A 14,676-nucleotide genomic window follows, 5' to 3' on the forward strand; every position below is an offset into this window, starting at 1 on the left:
GCCGAGGCCTTTGAACCCCCAAAGCCAGCCAATTGTAGAGCCGTCACCATGACGACAAGATAGCGGTGAAGGATGCGTTCAGAGAACGCTCAACCCTCACAGGATTGGTCCACCCCTTCCCGCCGCCTGCTGCGCAAGCGCATTTCAGCTGACCACCATTTCCCGTCGAGTCTAGCCAATCGATTGCTTTGGAGCCATTCGCTCCAAAGTCCAATAGGAATCCGGACATTCTAGGAAACAGGAAGTGAAGGAAAGAAAGGGGTTGTACAGCCGAGATCTAGGTAGTCCCGAACCAATTGCTTCTGGCCTTTGGATGTGACTGGCAGCCACCCAGACGAATAACGCCTCCCCCGGCCGGCGGCGGGCCGTAGGGCGGTGCCTACAGCCCGGGGTGCGGGCCGGCCGAGGCGGTGTAAGCCAATAGTCCTCGTGCGAGGGCAGGACCGCGCAAGCCTCTTTCCACCTCGCCTCTGGGCCAATCCTTTCTTTTGAATTCTGTGTGATTGGCAGGCACTCAGGCCAATCGTGGTTAAAAAACCTTGAAGCCTCCCCAAACGATCGTGAGCAGGAGGCGGTTTCTTGTTTGTTGGGCTTGTGTATGTGTGTTTGCGGGGACTAAGGGGTACGCGGAGGCGAAGCCGCGTCGGCCATGGCAGCAGCGGAGGAGGAGGATGGGGGCTCTGAGGGGCCAAACGGCGAGCGGGGCGGGGCAGGCGCGACCTTCGAATGTAATATATGTCTGGAGACTGCTCGGGAAGCTGTGATCAGTATGTGTGGCCACCTGTACTGGTGAGAATCGGGAAGGGGGCGAAAGGAGTGGGGTCGTCTCCTTACGGGGGAGGCAGAGGGCGGGGGGACCAACAGTCATACGGATAATCGGAGGGCACGTCCCCACAGGTGAGCCCGGAGGAGGGAACACACGTCTTTCCGGGTGTGCGAGTGGGTGGGAGGGTCTCGCCTGTGCTGACGAGACCTGTGCTTGGAGAGGCGCAGGAACGAGGAGCTGGAGCGTCTGCTGTGTTGAGAGGAAGTGGGGCGGGAGGGTGGACGGCGCACATCTGTATCGGGGAGACCCGAGCCACCTTACCCAGATAAGTGAGGGGGTCTTAGCCATGCGGGTGGAAACGGATTAATTCAAAGGTTAGGGGAGGCATTACTTGATGGGGAAGACCTGTGAAATGTGGGATCACATTCAGGTGAGGTATGGCAGGGGGTGGTATGTCCTGGGGACAAGGGCACCTGGAGGGACAGTCTTGAGAAGTTAAAGGATTGTGGCAATAGGGACTTGATTGGGCCTGGAAGAGAGGAAAAGGAGTAGTAGGGGAGGGTGCTAGTTAGGGGGTTTGGTTTGGGAGTCACGGGGGCAAGGATGGGGCTGGTACTGAAAGGAAATCTGGAAAGGGGTGGCTGAAGAGAATTGAAAATTAAGTCAAAAGGAGAAGGGTGGGGATGAGGGTGAGTGTGTGTGCGCACGTGTTTTGGGGCAGAGGAGAGGGTTGAGCATTTTGAGGATGGATGAAGCTTTAGGTGTGGGAAGATTAGAAACGCTGGAAGGCCGAGTGGGCTGGCATGGTAGAGCTGGCAGACAATATGAAAAGAAACAGCTGGTAATCCTGGGAATTGGGGGTGAGGTGGGACTCTGAGGTCGGGTCTATGTCTCTTTCCTGTAGCTAGTTTGACCTTTTTCTCCTCCCCCATCCAGTTGGCCCTGTCTTCATCAGGTGCGTACTCAGAGGAGATGAAGAGGGAAATGGGGGAGGTCTGAGGAGCTGGAAGACCCTGCTGTGTACTGGAAACCACTTCATTTTTCCCCCCAGTGGCTAGAGACACGGCCAGAGCGGCAAGAGTGCCCAGTGTGTAAAGCTGGGATCAGCAGAGAAAAGGTTGTCCCCCTTTATGGGCGAGGGAGTCAGAAGCCCCAGGATCCCAGGTGAGAGAGAGGAGGGTGCTGAGGAAAGGTGGAAGAGTTCCTCCCTGGGAGTGAGGTGTGGAAGTGGAGAGAACATTTCCTGTTGATGTCCCTCTCCTTTTCCTCAGATTGAAAACTCCACCCCGCCCCCAGGGCCAACGACCAGCTCCAGAGAGCAGAGGGGTGAGTCTTGTCTGATCGTGTTTCTTCCTTGCCAAAGACTTGCCCATCCCCACTCTGACTTTCTGTACCTCCTTAGGGATTCCAGCCATTTGGTGATACCGGGGGCTTTCACTTCTCCTTTGGTGTTGGTGCTTTTCCCTTTGGATTTTTCACCACCGTCTTCAATACCCATGAGCCATTCCGCCGGGGTGCAGGTAAAAGCCATCCCTCTGCCCCTACCAAGGAGTCCCCTGAAGCCCCTCAGGCCCCCTCCTGTCCCGGGAGTGGATGCTTCTGCCATAGCTTTCCTCTCTCCTACAGGTGTGGATCTGGGACAGGGTCACCCAGCCTCCAGCTGGCAGGACTCCCTCTTCCTGTTTCTCGCCATCTTCTTCTTTTTCTGGCTGCTCAGTATTTGAGCTATGTCTTCTTTCTGCCCACCTCTAGCCAGAGGAGAATCAGTATTGGGGGTTCCTGCTGACCCTTCCTTCCTCCCGGGCCCTCCCCCCAGCCCCTCCATTTCTGTTGGCTAAGGCCAGCCTTGGCCACTCTCCAGGAGGGTGTGGGGAGGAGCGCCACCTGCACAGAGGATGGGAGAAGCATTCTCTTTGAACTGCGCACTCTCGCTCCGTAGCGGCGCACCTCCCAGCTCTGGGAGGGAGGATGGATGGAAGAGAAGGTCTGTTTCTCCTCTTTGCTCATCCTTTGCCTTCCCCCACGTTTCTTGATTTGATGTTGAAAGGTGGGCAAGGCTCCCTCTGACTTTCCCCTTGTTGATTTAATTTAATTTTTCTCTCCCCAGTGTCTAATATGGGTTCTGACTCTAAATGCTTCCTTCCCCTCACTATCTTCATTACAAATTCAATAAACAAGTTGAGATGCATTGATGAGAACTCTGCCCACTTTTGTCCTTCTCCCCTTCGTTCTCAGGAATATCTCCCCGCTTTGAGTGGGTGTTTGCTGTGATATGGGGAAGTGAGGGCATCACATGCACGCGCGCACACACACACACACACACACAAGCAAAGGGAGCAAGATATGTCAGGTGTTTACTCATCATTATTCATGGGAGGCTCTGGTTGTGGAAGAAAGTTTGGCGAGGTGAGTAGAGGTTATACAAGTGAGGACTGGTCTGGGGCCAAAACAGTGTGGGGAAAAGAAAAGGGAGCTGAGGGGTAGGGGTGGCTGTGGGCCCCTCAAGGCCCTCCTGCACTTCTCTCGGCTGCCTCAGGCTCCTCCGACTGATTCAGCTCTGCACGCTCTTCTTCTTCCTCCTCCTGGTTTTCTGGGGCCTTCCTGGGGAGGAAGATTGGGGAGAATTGTGCACGTGGGTCCTAGCATTTCCTCCACACCTCTCCTTGCTGCCCGGAAGCCCTAAGTCTGAGGTATCTAGCTTTCTCCACTTACCTCTCCTCTCCTCTGCGTCGTCGCTGCCTTTGCCACACAATGACCCCAATGAGCAGGGCGGCTGCCCCCAGGCCTCCCAGGATCCCCAGGGCCAGGGCTAGAGTTCCCAGCCCAGGCCCTCCCACAGAGCCTGTAGAGAAATGGGGAGGACTGAGGGCACAGCCCCATCACTTACCATTGCTTTCTTGTTACCATCCCCCCAGTCACATTGGGGCCTATCTGCTTCGTTGACCTTATCCAACCCCTCACCTGCAGTTGGCCCCTCCTCGCCTGTTTCTGGAAAACAAAGAGCAAGTCAGAAAGGAAGGCTTCAGGTTGGGAGAGGGCTATTTAGTGGGAGCCCCAGTGGGGTCTTCTTTTCTTTAGTCCAGAGTGGAGAAGGGACAGGCTGGGGTGCTCTCTTGGTAGGGTTTGGGTGGGGCAGCCTGGGTGTGGGTGCACTGAAGGTGGAGTGGGGTGGTCCTTGGGAACAGTGCCAAAATGGGGTAGGTAACTGGAGCCTGCACAGGGTCTCTGGGATTTGGGGAGAGGTCTCCTTACCGATGATGCTGATGCTGACAGCACGGCTTTCCTGGGTCCCATGGCTAGGGTGGGTGGCCACACAGCTGTAGGTTCCTTGATCCTGAGGCCCTACCTCAGGGAGGAGCAGCACTGGGCTGGGAGGAAGGGGCAGGGGTGTGCCCTGGGTGGGGGAAGGGGGACAGGAGGCTATTACAACCCCTGTCCATACATCCCATACTCCTGTCTTGTCTCCACATCCTCAGATACCCTGTCTTCCCCAGCTCCTTGCCTGCCTCTCTCCGTGAGCTCCCTACCTTCCTAGTTGCCTATTATGTATCTTTCTACTGCCCAGCCCCTCTCCAGGTCACTCACATCCTTGATCCAGTGGATTTGAGGAGGGGGCTGGGTGGAGGCCTCACAGGTCAGGGTCACAGTACCACCAGGAGCTACTGCTCCACCTTCTGGCTCCACCACCAGTTGGACCTCTAGAGGCACAGGCTCCGGGGCTGGGAAGGGGCATGAGGCTGAGAGTTATACCTATGTGTGGTCCCAGTGGCCATACTTTCAGAATGTACTCACCCGAGCTTGAAGCCCTCCCCACCTCTGTGCTCGCCCCAGACACTGAGCTGGATTGGGGCTGTGTGCAGGGCTCGGCGCCGGGGAAGGCCAGGGCTAAAGCTGCAGGAGAAGGTAGGGTGGGGAGCTCCTCCCTGGGCTGGGGTCACCATCAGCTCTGACTGGAGTGTGAAAAGCCCTGTCTCAGGGTGTCTCCTGGTCTCTTCCTTCACAGACACTCCTGTGGTAGAGGAAGAAGATAGGATGTCCCAGGGTGTGTGGGGGAGAGGGATCAGAAAAGCAGCTAGGAGGGGGGGAACTTGGGACTCACCTTTGCCATCAGGTATCAGGGGTTTCCCATTTAAGCGCCAGCTAAGAGTCCCTGCAGGGTAGCCCCCCTCAGACACACATGTCCCTACCTGGGGGAAAGAGCAACCTCATCATTGAAAATACGAGACACCATACACACATACCCAGCTACACTCCTCCCATTCCCAGGACCACTTTCTGCTCCCCTTTTCCACTACCTTATTGGGGACACCAGCCTTGAGTTCAGAGGCAGGATCAATAATTTCTGGCTTCCCAGGAGTCTCTGAAGGGGGGAAAATTCCAATCAGAAGCTGGAGCTTTGAAGGTTCTTACACCCCCAGTGTGGGAATGGGGTAGCCAAAGTCAGGGCCAAGGAGTCAAGGGCAGGGGTTGAAGGCTTTTTCTTAAATGAGAGGTGGGCCTTGCAGAAGGCCCCAGAACCCTTACGGTAGACTCGGACTTGATAGTTGGACTTGATCTCCTTTCCTTTCCGGCTAATTGCCCGGCACCGGAAAGTCCCCTCATCCTGGATCCCCACGGCCGGTAGGAGGAGGGAGCCGTTGGGGAGGACTCGAGCCACGCTGTCCCAGGGGCCTCCCTGGGGAGACAGGACCTTCCACGCTTCTGTCCGGCCTGTGTTCTGGGGACAGAGGAGAGGGGCCTGAACAGTGCAAGCCCTTTGGGAAAGGACTCCTGAGGTAGGGAGACGGGGAGGCTGCAGCAGGAGCCTCACTTACCAGTTTCCATTCCAGCTGCTGGGGTGGTTTCCTGGGAGCACCCTTACAGTTCAGCACCAGTGGCTTCCCGATTGGGGCTGTGAGGTTTTGACCGCCTACCACTGTCCCTGAGAGACAGCACCAAGGTGGAGGGGCGGAGGGAGACGGGGCTGAGAGAACTAACACAGGGTGGGCACGGGAGCTGGAAGAGCAGTGACAACTTGCAGGAAAGTTCTGGGGAGATCTGGGGAGGGGGCTAAGTGCCTTCCACAGGTGGGGGTAGTGGCTCACCCCACAGACTGAGGACCAGCACCCAGGCTCCAGCCGTTGCACCTGCTGCCATCTTGCCTTCTGTCCAGGCTCCTGGCTCTGCCTGCCTCTCACTGCTCTGGCCACTGCCCTAGGTGGGGCTTGTACCCTCTCCCCTGCCCCCATCTCCCCGTCCTGTCCTGGCACAGGGAATGCTAGGAATTCATGACTCTCACATAAGAGTCCTTCAGATACTAGAAACAATGATCACCCCACCCCTGGGCGCTGCCACATCCATGGGGGTGGGGAGTGCATCCCCTAGGGTCTCTCACGTCTTTAGGACCCCCAACCTGTACCGTCAGTCAGCAGAGGGCCACCTGGTGGACCACTGGAGCCCCATCTGAGGAGAGGAGGTTCCCAGGCAATGGGGTTCAGGCCTGGGGCCTGGGTGGTGAGGGCAAGGCTGGGGGCTCCAGGAAAACCCTTTTGGGGCTTTATGAAGAGAATAATGTTTTCTTCCTGGGGCTTCTTATGTTTTTGAAAATAATTCTCAACTAAACCCAGGGGAAAAAGAAATTTCTTTATTTAAAACTTTTTTTTTTCTTTCTGTGAAACTACAAGTTTACAAGTGAGGAGAGAACTGCCCGCGCCCGTGCCTCCCACCCCCCACCCATCACAATCCCAGCCTGCCCTCAGTCCTGCACAGATCTTTGACGGTAGGGGTTCCCCATGGTGACAGTCCTGTGAAATCCTGATGTTTGAGGGGTTCAGGGCCAAGGATGGGGCAGCGATGATTTTACATCTCCCTATACTTGGCTTTTTGCAACCTCCCTCCTCTCCCCACCCTCATGATTTTAGACTGAGAAAAAAAAAAAGTACCTCATTTCTGGGGAAATCGAGGGAGATACATACACAAGCACCCCAACTCATACTTATTTTGCAATGACCCCTCCCCATTCCCCCCCTAACCTGTAGACTTAAAGACATGTCACAGGGGAAGGTGGCATTTCCTCAAAATGACCGTCTAGCCCTGCCCAAGGGTTGTGGGAAGAGGGAGTGTAGGCCAGCCAAGCAAGCCCCCAGCTGCCTCCATACCAAATGCAGCAGGAGCCGCCTGACAAGCAAAGGACACCTGGGATTTTACACGCAAAGGACAATACCTAAGTGGCTTGACTTTATGGGGCAGGCTTGGTGCCCTGGTAAATGTACTTCCTGATGGACAGGACTAGAGCCAGACAGGCCTCTTCACCAGTTCTACTTGTTCCCCTTTCTCTTATCATGACCCCTTTGGCTATCACCCCTAATATGGAAAGCAAGAAATTAAGAGAAAAAAAGAAATCAACATATAAAAACATCTACGTCCCCAAACTAAATAAAAAATTAAGAACCAACAACAAAAAAATAAAAAAAATACAGATGGATCCCAGGGTTTCCTTTTCTTTCCTAAAAAAAAAAAAAAAAAAAGTTCAACCCCCAAACCCAGTCAACAATTCCTTAAAGTAGCAGAAACTCCCTCCGAGGTAGATATCTGAGTCAGACACTCTCGTCCACCGAGCGATTCTATTGGTTTAAGATGAGCTGCGTATGAGGTAATAAAGCCGTCTGGAGGGGCAGGGAGTGGGAGGCACGGGGGCGTGGCCCAGGTCATCTGTCCAGAAGTTGTGTCCCCATTTTTGGCATCTCTGGTAGGTAGGGCAAGGCTGGCGTCTCCACCGATCCCAGAGCAGATAAGGGGTGGGGGAAGGAGAGTGGGTGAAACCAGAGAGAGGAGAGAAACAGAATAGTTGTATATGTGTATATGAGAGAAAAAGGGTCAGAAAAATAGGGTCTGGGTGTGTGTTTCTGTGTAAGAAAGGGGGAGAGAAAAAGACTGAAAAGGAAAAAAGGGAGACAGACCCCACTTTTCCCTTAGGGGACCCCATTCTTCTTGCCACATGGTCAGCAACCCCAGCACTGAGTCTGTGGGGAGGGTCAACCCCATTTGCCCTTTTCCATCTTGTGCTTCTCCTATGTCTGGGGTTTGTCCTCTGGATGCCTTGTCCTCTTCAAGAGTCACCTCATGCGCCCCCACCCCTGTGGCCCTGAGGGGTGAGATCAGTTGGAAGTGTCAGAATGAACGCTCCCTGGTCCCTCTGTTGGGGATGTCACTGAAGATGGGGTCACAGCCTCCTGCCAGCCGCCGTTTGCCTGGAAAAAGAGACAGTTGGGGTAGGGCTCTGAAACCTAGTATGGGGGACGATACTGCCAGGGAAAAGGCCCTCCTGGTGAGAGGTGGAGAGAGGGGGCTTCAGGGATCCACTTACCCTCATTTCCCGAGGGCTGTACATCTGGCCTCCCCCAAGGTTATCCCCGTAGCCCCCTGGCCCCATCGAGTGTCGGAGTGATTCCACCTACGGGCAGCAAAGGAAGGTATGACACAGTAAGACGCCTCAAAAGGAAAACGTCTGGTATCCTGAAGGGAGGGAAACTGACTTGGGAAAACCCTTTCCAAGGGGAGATGGGCCATCTGACCTGGGAAGCAGAGTAGGAATCTCCGTTGAGCCCCGGCATCCCCAGAAACATGTCTCCGGATCCTGAGAGATTGAAAGAGCCGCCAGAGCCTTGGGGGAGCAGAGAAGGAATTAGGGAAGTAATGATAACAGCCTGTGCCTGCAGACAGGCGACACAACTATTTCCAAAAGGCCCTCTGAACTGGCTCTGCAGGAGGGTGCCACTGTGCACAAATTATCCACATGACAACACTGCAACACTCAGAAGGACTACACTGTTTCCCAGCCTCCCCTGTCACTTGCTGGAAGAAAGGCAAGATGTAACTTGGCTGGAGTGGCTTCTGACACCCCCACCCAATCTCAGCTTGGTCTCTCTCGCCCCCAAAAGCCCTCACTCCATGATCCTGCCTAGGTAGAAAGTGGGAACAAAAGCAGGAAGAGTGCAAAACAGCCAGCCAGAGTGGCAGAGGGCTCCACCTGCGGAGGAAGGGGGTGTCGGGGAGCTGGTGCGGCTGTGGCCCCCCTGGGTGACAGACACAGCAGTCTTGACGGCATAGATGTTTGCTTCCTCTTGAAACTTTCCAATATTTTTCTTATAGCGAATCCGCTTGTTGCCAAACCAGTTGGAGACCTGTGGGGCGTTGGGCAGAAATGAGGGTCAGTTGGAAACCTTTCCCTCTGTATGACCCTCAGTCAATAGGATCGGAGAGCTTTTTGTCTGCAAACTCCTCCCCATACCTGAGAGACGGTGATTCCACACTTCTTGGCGAGCTCCTCCTTAGCCTCCTCACTGGGGTAGGGGTTACTCAGGTGGGAATAGAAATACTCATTCAGGACCTCAGTGGCCTGTTTGCTGAAGTTCCGGCGTTTTCGTCTACAGAGGAGGGGGAAGAGAGGTGAGGACACTGCTGTCCTAGCAGGGTCTCCATGCTGCACAACTGGACAGCATTTCTGTCGGGAGCTCAGTGTCGACCCAGGGGCCTGGAGGATGGGAAGGAGCCCACTGCAGGGGCAGCCTGGGCCGGGGGCGCACCTGGCGTCCAGGAAGCGTGAACGAAGGATCATGACGGCCTCACAGGTGCTCTGCTTGAGCTGCATCTGGATGGCGCTGAACTTCCGATGGATGATGCTGACCATCCGCTCCATCTCCTTGGGTGCCACGGGCCGCGTGCGGCTCTGCTCCCTCAGGAGGTTCATGACGTGGGTCGTGAACTCATTACATGCCTGCAGCAGGACAGTGGGCTGTGAGGAGGAGCCCTCTGGCCTTGGGATTCCCCCTAAGGACTCTCCCTGCACCCACTCCAGCCTCCTCTCCTCACCTGCTCATACTTCTCCAGCTCCGAGTGGTAGATATGGCGAATCTGGGCAAGTTTGCTGCGATAGTCCGAGTGTTCGATGGAGTTGTCAGGGGACACGCCGCCCCCTGAGGCTGCAGCGGCAGCAGCTGCTGCTGCTGAGCCCCCCCCTTTCTCAGGCCCAGCCACACCTTCTGCCAGAAGCATGTTGTCCAAGCGCATCAGCTGGGGGTCCACAGGCTCCTCCTCCTGGGAGCTTCGAATGCTGAGGCCTAGTGCAGGTGAGTGGACTTAGGGACCCAGGGACCCCCACACTCAGTTCTCAGCCCTCCGGGTGCCTCTTGGAGACCAGAGTTCCTTTGGTTCCCTCCCCAGTCCCCGCTGGCAACCTCCCTGACCCCCACTCTCCTTAGGGCTCCAAGCAGTCAGACTCTTGGCCTGAGTCTACAGAGAACAGGGTTCCATCCCAGGAGTTGAGGAATCAAGAGGGACCCACATACCAGTTTTCTCCTTGATCTCACACAGGACGCTAAAGAGAGCAGGCTTCATTCGGTGGCAGTTTAGGGCATGCTTCCTTGGGAGGAACAGGAGAGAAAAGTTTAGCTACAGAAACGGGCAGGGGGAGACCATGAGGGTGACAGAAGAGAGCCTGAGGACAAGAAGGAAGGTAGAAAGTGGGACTGGGGGTGGAATGGAGGTGGGGGTTCTTGGGAAGAGATCAGCTCCCAGAGCATGGAGATGTGGGGAAGCTGCTTGGCTTCCTGTGACAGAGGAAAGCTAAAGGCCCCATGGGCAGGCTGAGGGCTGTGAGAGATGGTCTAGAAGGGTGCAGAGGGGGAGAATGGGGGTGACTGCAGATATGAGGGTGACTAGGTAGATTTCAGAAGAGAGATGGAGACTGGGGTGAAGAGTCAGAGTTTGAGGTGCCAGAGAGGGGTTAGGGGTGCCAAGCTAAAGTGGGGAGATCAGCAGAGATGTGTGTAGAGGGCCCTGGGACTGAGCAGGGGTGAAGGGTGGCTGAGGACACGTGGAGGCTGGGCCAAGGTGGAGAGGAGGGGTGTGGAGGTCCTCAGGTCTGCAGAGGAGGGGGCCGGCTGGGTGGAGAGTTAGGGGAGGAGCCAGAAGGGGCTCTGGAGGTGGAGGGATGTTCAGGGGAGTGGCGGGGGTCAGTGAGAGGTTAGGAGAGGGGGATGAGACCACCCGGGGTCCCCGTCTTTGAGGTTTTAGGGCCTGGGAGTGAAGGAAGGTTTGAGAGGGGTGGCTTATCTCGGGGTTCCCGGGAGTAAGGAGAGAAGAGAGCTGTAGGATCCTGGAGTTGGGGGGGGGGTGTCCCAGAAGACTGAGCTTGTGAATGGGGCTTCTGCTGGGCTGCGTGGGGTCCCGGGCGGGGGCACTCACTTGGCCTGGGCCTCGTCCAGGCTCTGGTCCGTGATGGTCATTATCTGCTGCAGAATGTCCCCGATGTCTTGCTTCCCTCGGCCTCCCGGGACCCCCCCGCTGCCCCCACCGGGGTCTCCGCCACCGGGAGGCTCGCCAGGGCCCCCAGGCTCCCCACCCACCAATCCCAGGCCCCCTCGGCCCCCGCCTGGAGGGGGCGGCCCCAGCAGCCGGTCGTCCATAGTTGGGGGGGGGCCTGAGGCCCCCTCCCTGCTCCGCCCCTCCCCCCGCCTGGTTACTTCCCCCCCAAACTCGCTGGGGCCGCTGCTCCCTCCGCCCCAACCCCCGCCCGTCTCCCCGCCTCCCGGCTCCCCCGGGGGTTCGCCCCGGCCCTGCAGGGAGACCTGGGGTACCGGCCGGGCCCCCCACAGGAGACCCCGGCCCCCGGCGGCGGAGAAAATGGAGCCGGAGAGAGAGAGGAGGCCCAGGCGGGGGTGTGAGGGAGGAGGGAGGAGGGAGCAGGGGGAGCGCGGAGGGCGGCGGGGAGGGGAGCGGGAGGAAGAGGAGGGGAGAGGCGCGGGGCGGAGCCGGGGGCGGGCGGCGCGGGCCGGGGCGCGGGGGCGGGGCGGGGCCGCCCGGCGGCTGCGGGCCGGGCGGCCGGGGCGCCGGGCGCGGGGCGCGGGGGGCGCGGGGGGCCTGCGCGCCCGGGGGGGGGCGTGCGCTCCGGCCGCCGCGGCGCCCGGGTTCACGGGCCGCGCGGTTCATATTTCTTGTCCTAATGGCTCCCCTCCCTGTTCTACTTAATTAAAACTGGGAGAGGGGGCGGGGGGGTAATTAGGGAGGCCTCCAGCCGCTGCTTAATGAGCCGGTAATTAACCCGCGGGGGGAGCTGGCTGCGGGCCAGGCCGGGGAGGCGCGGCCGCCGGCCCCGGGGCCCCACCCTTCGCCCCAGCCCCAGACACCAGCCTCAGTCCAGGGGGAATGGCATTTATTCAGACACCGCAACTTCAGCGGGCGCAGGGCGGCGGCGGGGGCTCGGGGTCCACGCTGGGCCGGCGGCGCGGTCCCGGGGCTGGCGGCGGCGCGGGCGGGGAGAGCCTCGACCTCCGCGGGGGTAGCCCTCCCTTCCGGGGGGCCGGCCCCTCGGGTCGCGGCCCTAAGGGACATGTCTCTTCGTGGGAGTTGGAGGCCTGAGCTCTCAGGTCCTGCCCAATGCCTTGACCTCTGGGGGTGTCCCCCCAGCTCAGGACAGACTCCAAGCCGCTCCCTGAGGTCAGAGCAGAGATGGGTGTCCCCTGGCTGGGATGCCCGCGCTGCCTCAAGCTCCCAAGTACTCCGGGAGGGACTTCAACGACCATCCTGCTATTCCCAGGATTTGGGGCCTCTCACCCCCTCCAGTTCCCGGGGGACCTGGGCGAGGAGGATGAGTCCGGAGATGTGTGCTGGGTGCAGTCGCTGGTGCCCCTGCCAGGCAGGGCTGAGGGTATGCAGCGGGCTGCCCAGCTTTGAGCCTCAGGAGTGCAGAGGGGCTGGTGGGGGGCTCAGATCTCAGCAGGTGTGTGTGGGGGGCCGGGACCTTTGTTCCTCCATTCGACCCCCACCCTGAACTCGCAGCAGCAACTCCAGGAGCTCCTGCCCCCCTGGGGGTAGGGGAGGCTCTGACCGCTGGGCTTCCATGCGCTGGCACTGGAGGAATGGAGGGATGGAAGGGTGTTGGTGAGGTTCTAGGAGGAGCAGGCTTTGAAAGGAGCCACGGCTGGTGTGAGGGGCATATAGGACGCCTGGGATGGGGATGGGGGAACTAGGGCCTGGGGAGGGGGCAGATGCCTGGGGAGAAGCAGCAGTAGGGCCCCAAAGAGAACAGGACCAAGAGATCAGGAAACCTGGGTTTTGCCTCCTGGGGGTCTGGGGTGTCTCACCTGGTGACTGAGGATGGTGCTGTAGAGCTGTTCTCTCTCCTCCTGAGGCCGGGGTGGGGTTGGGGCTAGGCTTGGGGGGTTCTGGGAGACATGGAAGGTGGCCCTCTGCTCCTCTAGGCGGCGGGACTGGGCCTCAGCCACCAGGTCCAGAAGGAGCTCAGTCTGCAGGGAGAGCAGGGAGGCCGAGCGGGGTCCCAGAGCTGGGAGAGGAGGGGGAGGGCTCAGAGAAGTTGGCAGGGTGGGGGACAGGGACAGGGTGAGGTGATTAGGTGGTCAGAGGTAAGGAGGTACAATGGGGAGTCCAGAGGACGTGGGGAAAGGGCCCATGATGGAGTGGACCCTGGTAATAGAATCAGGAAGGATGTGGGCACCAGGGTCAGGGAGCTCCCTGGGTGGGTGGGGGTACCTGTGTGGCGGGTCCCTGGAGGAGGGGATGGAGGAGCAGATCGCCAAGGCCGAGTGGTGGTGTTTACAGGGGGCCAGCCATGTTCATCCTGATGGGGGCCCTGATGCCGAGACATCCATTCCAGTCAAGCAGGAGCAGCGTGGGCTGGGGGGTAGGCCAGCAGCCCGTTTCCTCTCTCTGTGTCTGTTCCTACCCCAGTGTGCCCAAGTCCCGAGTCCACGGTCACTAGGTCTCTGCCTCAGGTCCTCTCACCTCACTTTCTCCCAGGGTCAGCCTCCCACAACCGGGTCCAGCTCACCTGCTCACCATCCTCTTCTTCCTGGGGTCTCTCAGCCTCCATGCCCTGGAGGGGAGAAACCGATGGGGGCGGGGTAGCTAGGATTTAGAGGAGGGCCGGAACCCCGAGTTCCTGAGGGGAGTGGGGGCTGGAAGGGGTGGGGGTGAGCCGGGGGCTGGATGTCTGGGTACTAAGCAGGAAGCTGGGTTCCTGGTCAGCCCCCCCATGGCCCCGCCCATCCCTGTCAACTTCCTCCAGTTCTGTTTTCCCACCCAAACTGCTTGCTCAACCTCTAGCCCCAGGGGAGCAGAGAGACTGGGAAAAGCTCCTCCAGCAGCAGTGGAGGAGTTCCTAGGTGGGCAAGAACTCTCACCTTCTCATCTCCAGAGCCTCAGTAGCCCCCGACCCCCACTCTGTTCCCTCTATACCCTCCTCCCCTTCAGCTCTGTCAACACAGGAACTAGCTGCACAGGAAGTGGTTTCACTCCTCAGAACCCTCACCCCCAGGTCTCTCCTCTCCCTAAGTTGTACCCTGACATAGGATTCAGCCCTCCCCTGCTTCCCAGCTTTCCTGCTTTATTGGGACTGAGCTAGGCATGGTTCCAGTAGGAAGCAGGACTCAGATCCAGGGATGTCAGGCCCTCAAACTGTGTTCAACACAGCGAGTGTTCAATAAGTGTGTTGAATAGTGATCTCTACCCTCTAGGTGCTTGCTCTGTTCAGTGGACAAGAGATGCATTTGTGAGACGTGGGTCAGAAAACTTTCCTCTGGTCATGAATGAAGGATATAGAAATAAAAAAGGGAGAGGGCTAACTCCCTGGCTTGGTCTTTGATCTGTCCATGTTGATCAGGCTGGCGGGCACCAAGGCAGAAGGACGACAGACATTTGGGACTTCTAAATGGAAACCTGTCGTAGTAGGGGGTGTACAGCTGAGCGACTTCAAACGTGAAATGTGATAAAGAGCTCTGGCTCTGCGACTTAAAACCTTGCAATCTTCCCCAAATAAAATCCGTACCTCAGTTTCTAAGAGTAAAATGGACCTAATAGTTTTCGTAGACCTAATAGTTGATGTGAGGATTGAATGTGATAAAGCATTTGGCATA

The 14,676-nt window shown here is 58.0% G+C and overlaps 4 protein-coding genes across 4 annotated transcripts; 1 reads left to right on the forward strand and 3 right to left on the reverse strand.

The window, feature by feature from the left end:
• Positions 1 to 428: 428 nt before the first annotated feature.
• On the forward strand, positions 429 to 2,970 carry RNF5 (ring finger protein 5). Its single transcript, XM_016215359.2, has 6 exons — positions 429 to 789; positions 1,703 to 1,721; positions 1,818 to 1,930; positions 2,038 to 2,092; positions 2,169 to 2,286; positions 2,393 to 2,970. Exons 1-6 carry the CDS (start codon positions 650 to 652, stop codon positions 2,488 to 2,490), a joined length of 543 nt encoding a protein of 180 aa, XP_016070845.1. The 5' UTR covers positions 429 to 649; the 3' UTR covers positions 2,491 to 2,970.
• Positions 2,971 to 3,112: 142 nt separating this feature from the next.
• AGER (advanced glycosylation end-product specific receptor) lies at positions 3,113 to 6,658 on the reverse strand. Its single transcript, XM_087817321.1, is given in 13 exon segments — positions 3,113 to 3,367; positions 3,479 to 3,608; positions 3,728 to 3,754; positions 4,019 to 4,160; positions 4,352 to 4,511; positions 4,513 to 4,560; positions 4,562 to 4,775; positions 4,866 to 4,953; positions 5,062 to 5,126; positions 5,291 to 5,483; positions 5,581 to 5,687; positions 6,495 to 6,625; positions 6,627 to 6,658. Coding segments are annotated over 13 exon segments (1,437 nt in total). The 3' UTR covers positions 3,113 to 3,267.
• On the reverse strand, positions 6,542 to 11,243 carry PBX2 (PBX homeobox 2). Its single transcript, XM_016215358.2, has 9 exons — positions 10,991 to 11,243; positions 10,093 to 10,166; positions 9,617 to 9,864; positions 9,331 to 9,521; positions 9,036 to 9,171; positions 8,775 to 8,928; positions 8,320 to 8,408; positions 8,112 to 8,198; positions 6,542 to 7,995 (listed from the first exon to the last, which is right to left on the reverse strand). The coding sequence occupies exons 1-9, from the start codon at positions 11,209 to 11,211 to the stop codon at positions 7,903 to 7,905; spliced, it is 1,293 nt and encodes a 430-aa protein (XP_016070844.1). The 5' UTR covers positions 11,212 to 11,243; the 3' UTR covers positions 6,542 to 7,902.
• An 874-nt stretch (positions 11,244 to 12,117) lies between these two features.
• On the reverse strand, positions 12,118 to 13,542 carry GPSM3 (G protein signaling modulator 3). Its single transcript, XM_016215323.2, has 3 exons — positions 13,295 to 13,542; positions 12,889 to 13,088; positions 12,118 to 12,655 (listed from the first exon to the last, which is right to left on the reverse strand). The coding sequence occupies exons 1-3, from the start codon at positions 13,407 to 13,409 to the stop codon at positions 12,518 to 12,520; spliced, it is 453 nt and encodes a 150-aa protein (XP_016070809.2). The 5' UTR covers positions 13,410 to 13,542; the 3' UTR covers positions 12,118 to 12,517.
• Between the last annotated feature and the right edge of the window lie 1,134 nt (positions 13,543 to 14,676).

Source organism: Miniopterus natalensis, chromosome 5, assembly GCF_054644295.1.
Source record: "Miniopterus natalensis isolate mMinNat1 chromosome 5, mMinNat1.hap1, whole genome shotgun sequence".
Classification (NCBI taxonomy): Eukaryota; Metazoa; Chordata; class Mammalia; order Chiroptera; family Miniopteridae; genus Miniopterus; species Miniopterus natalensis.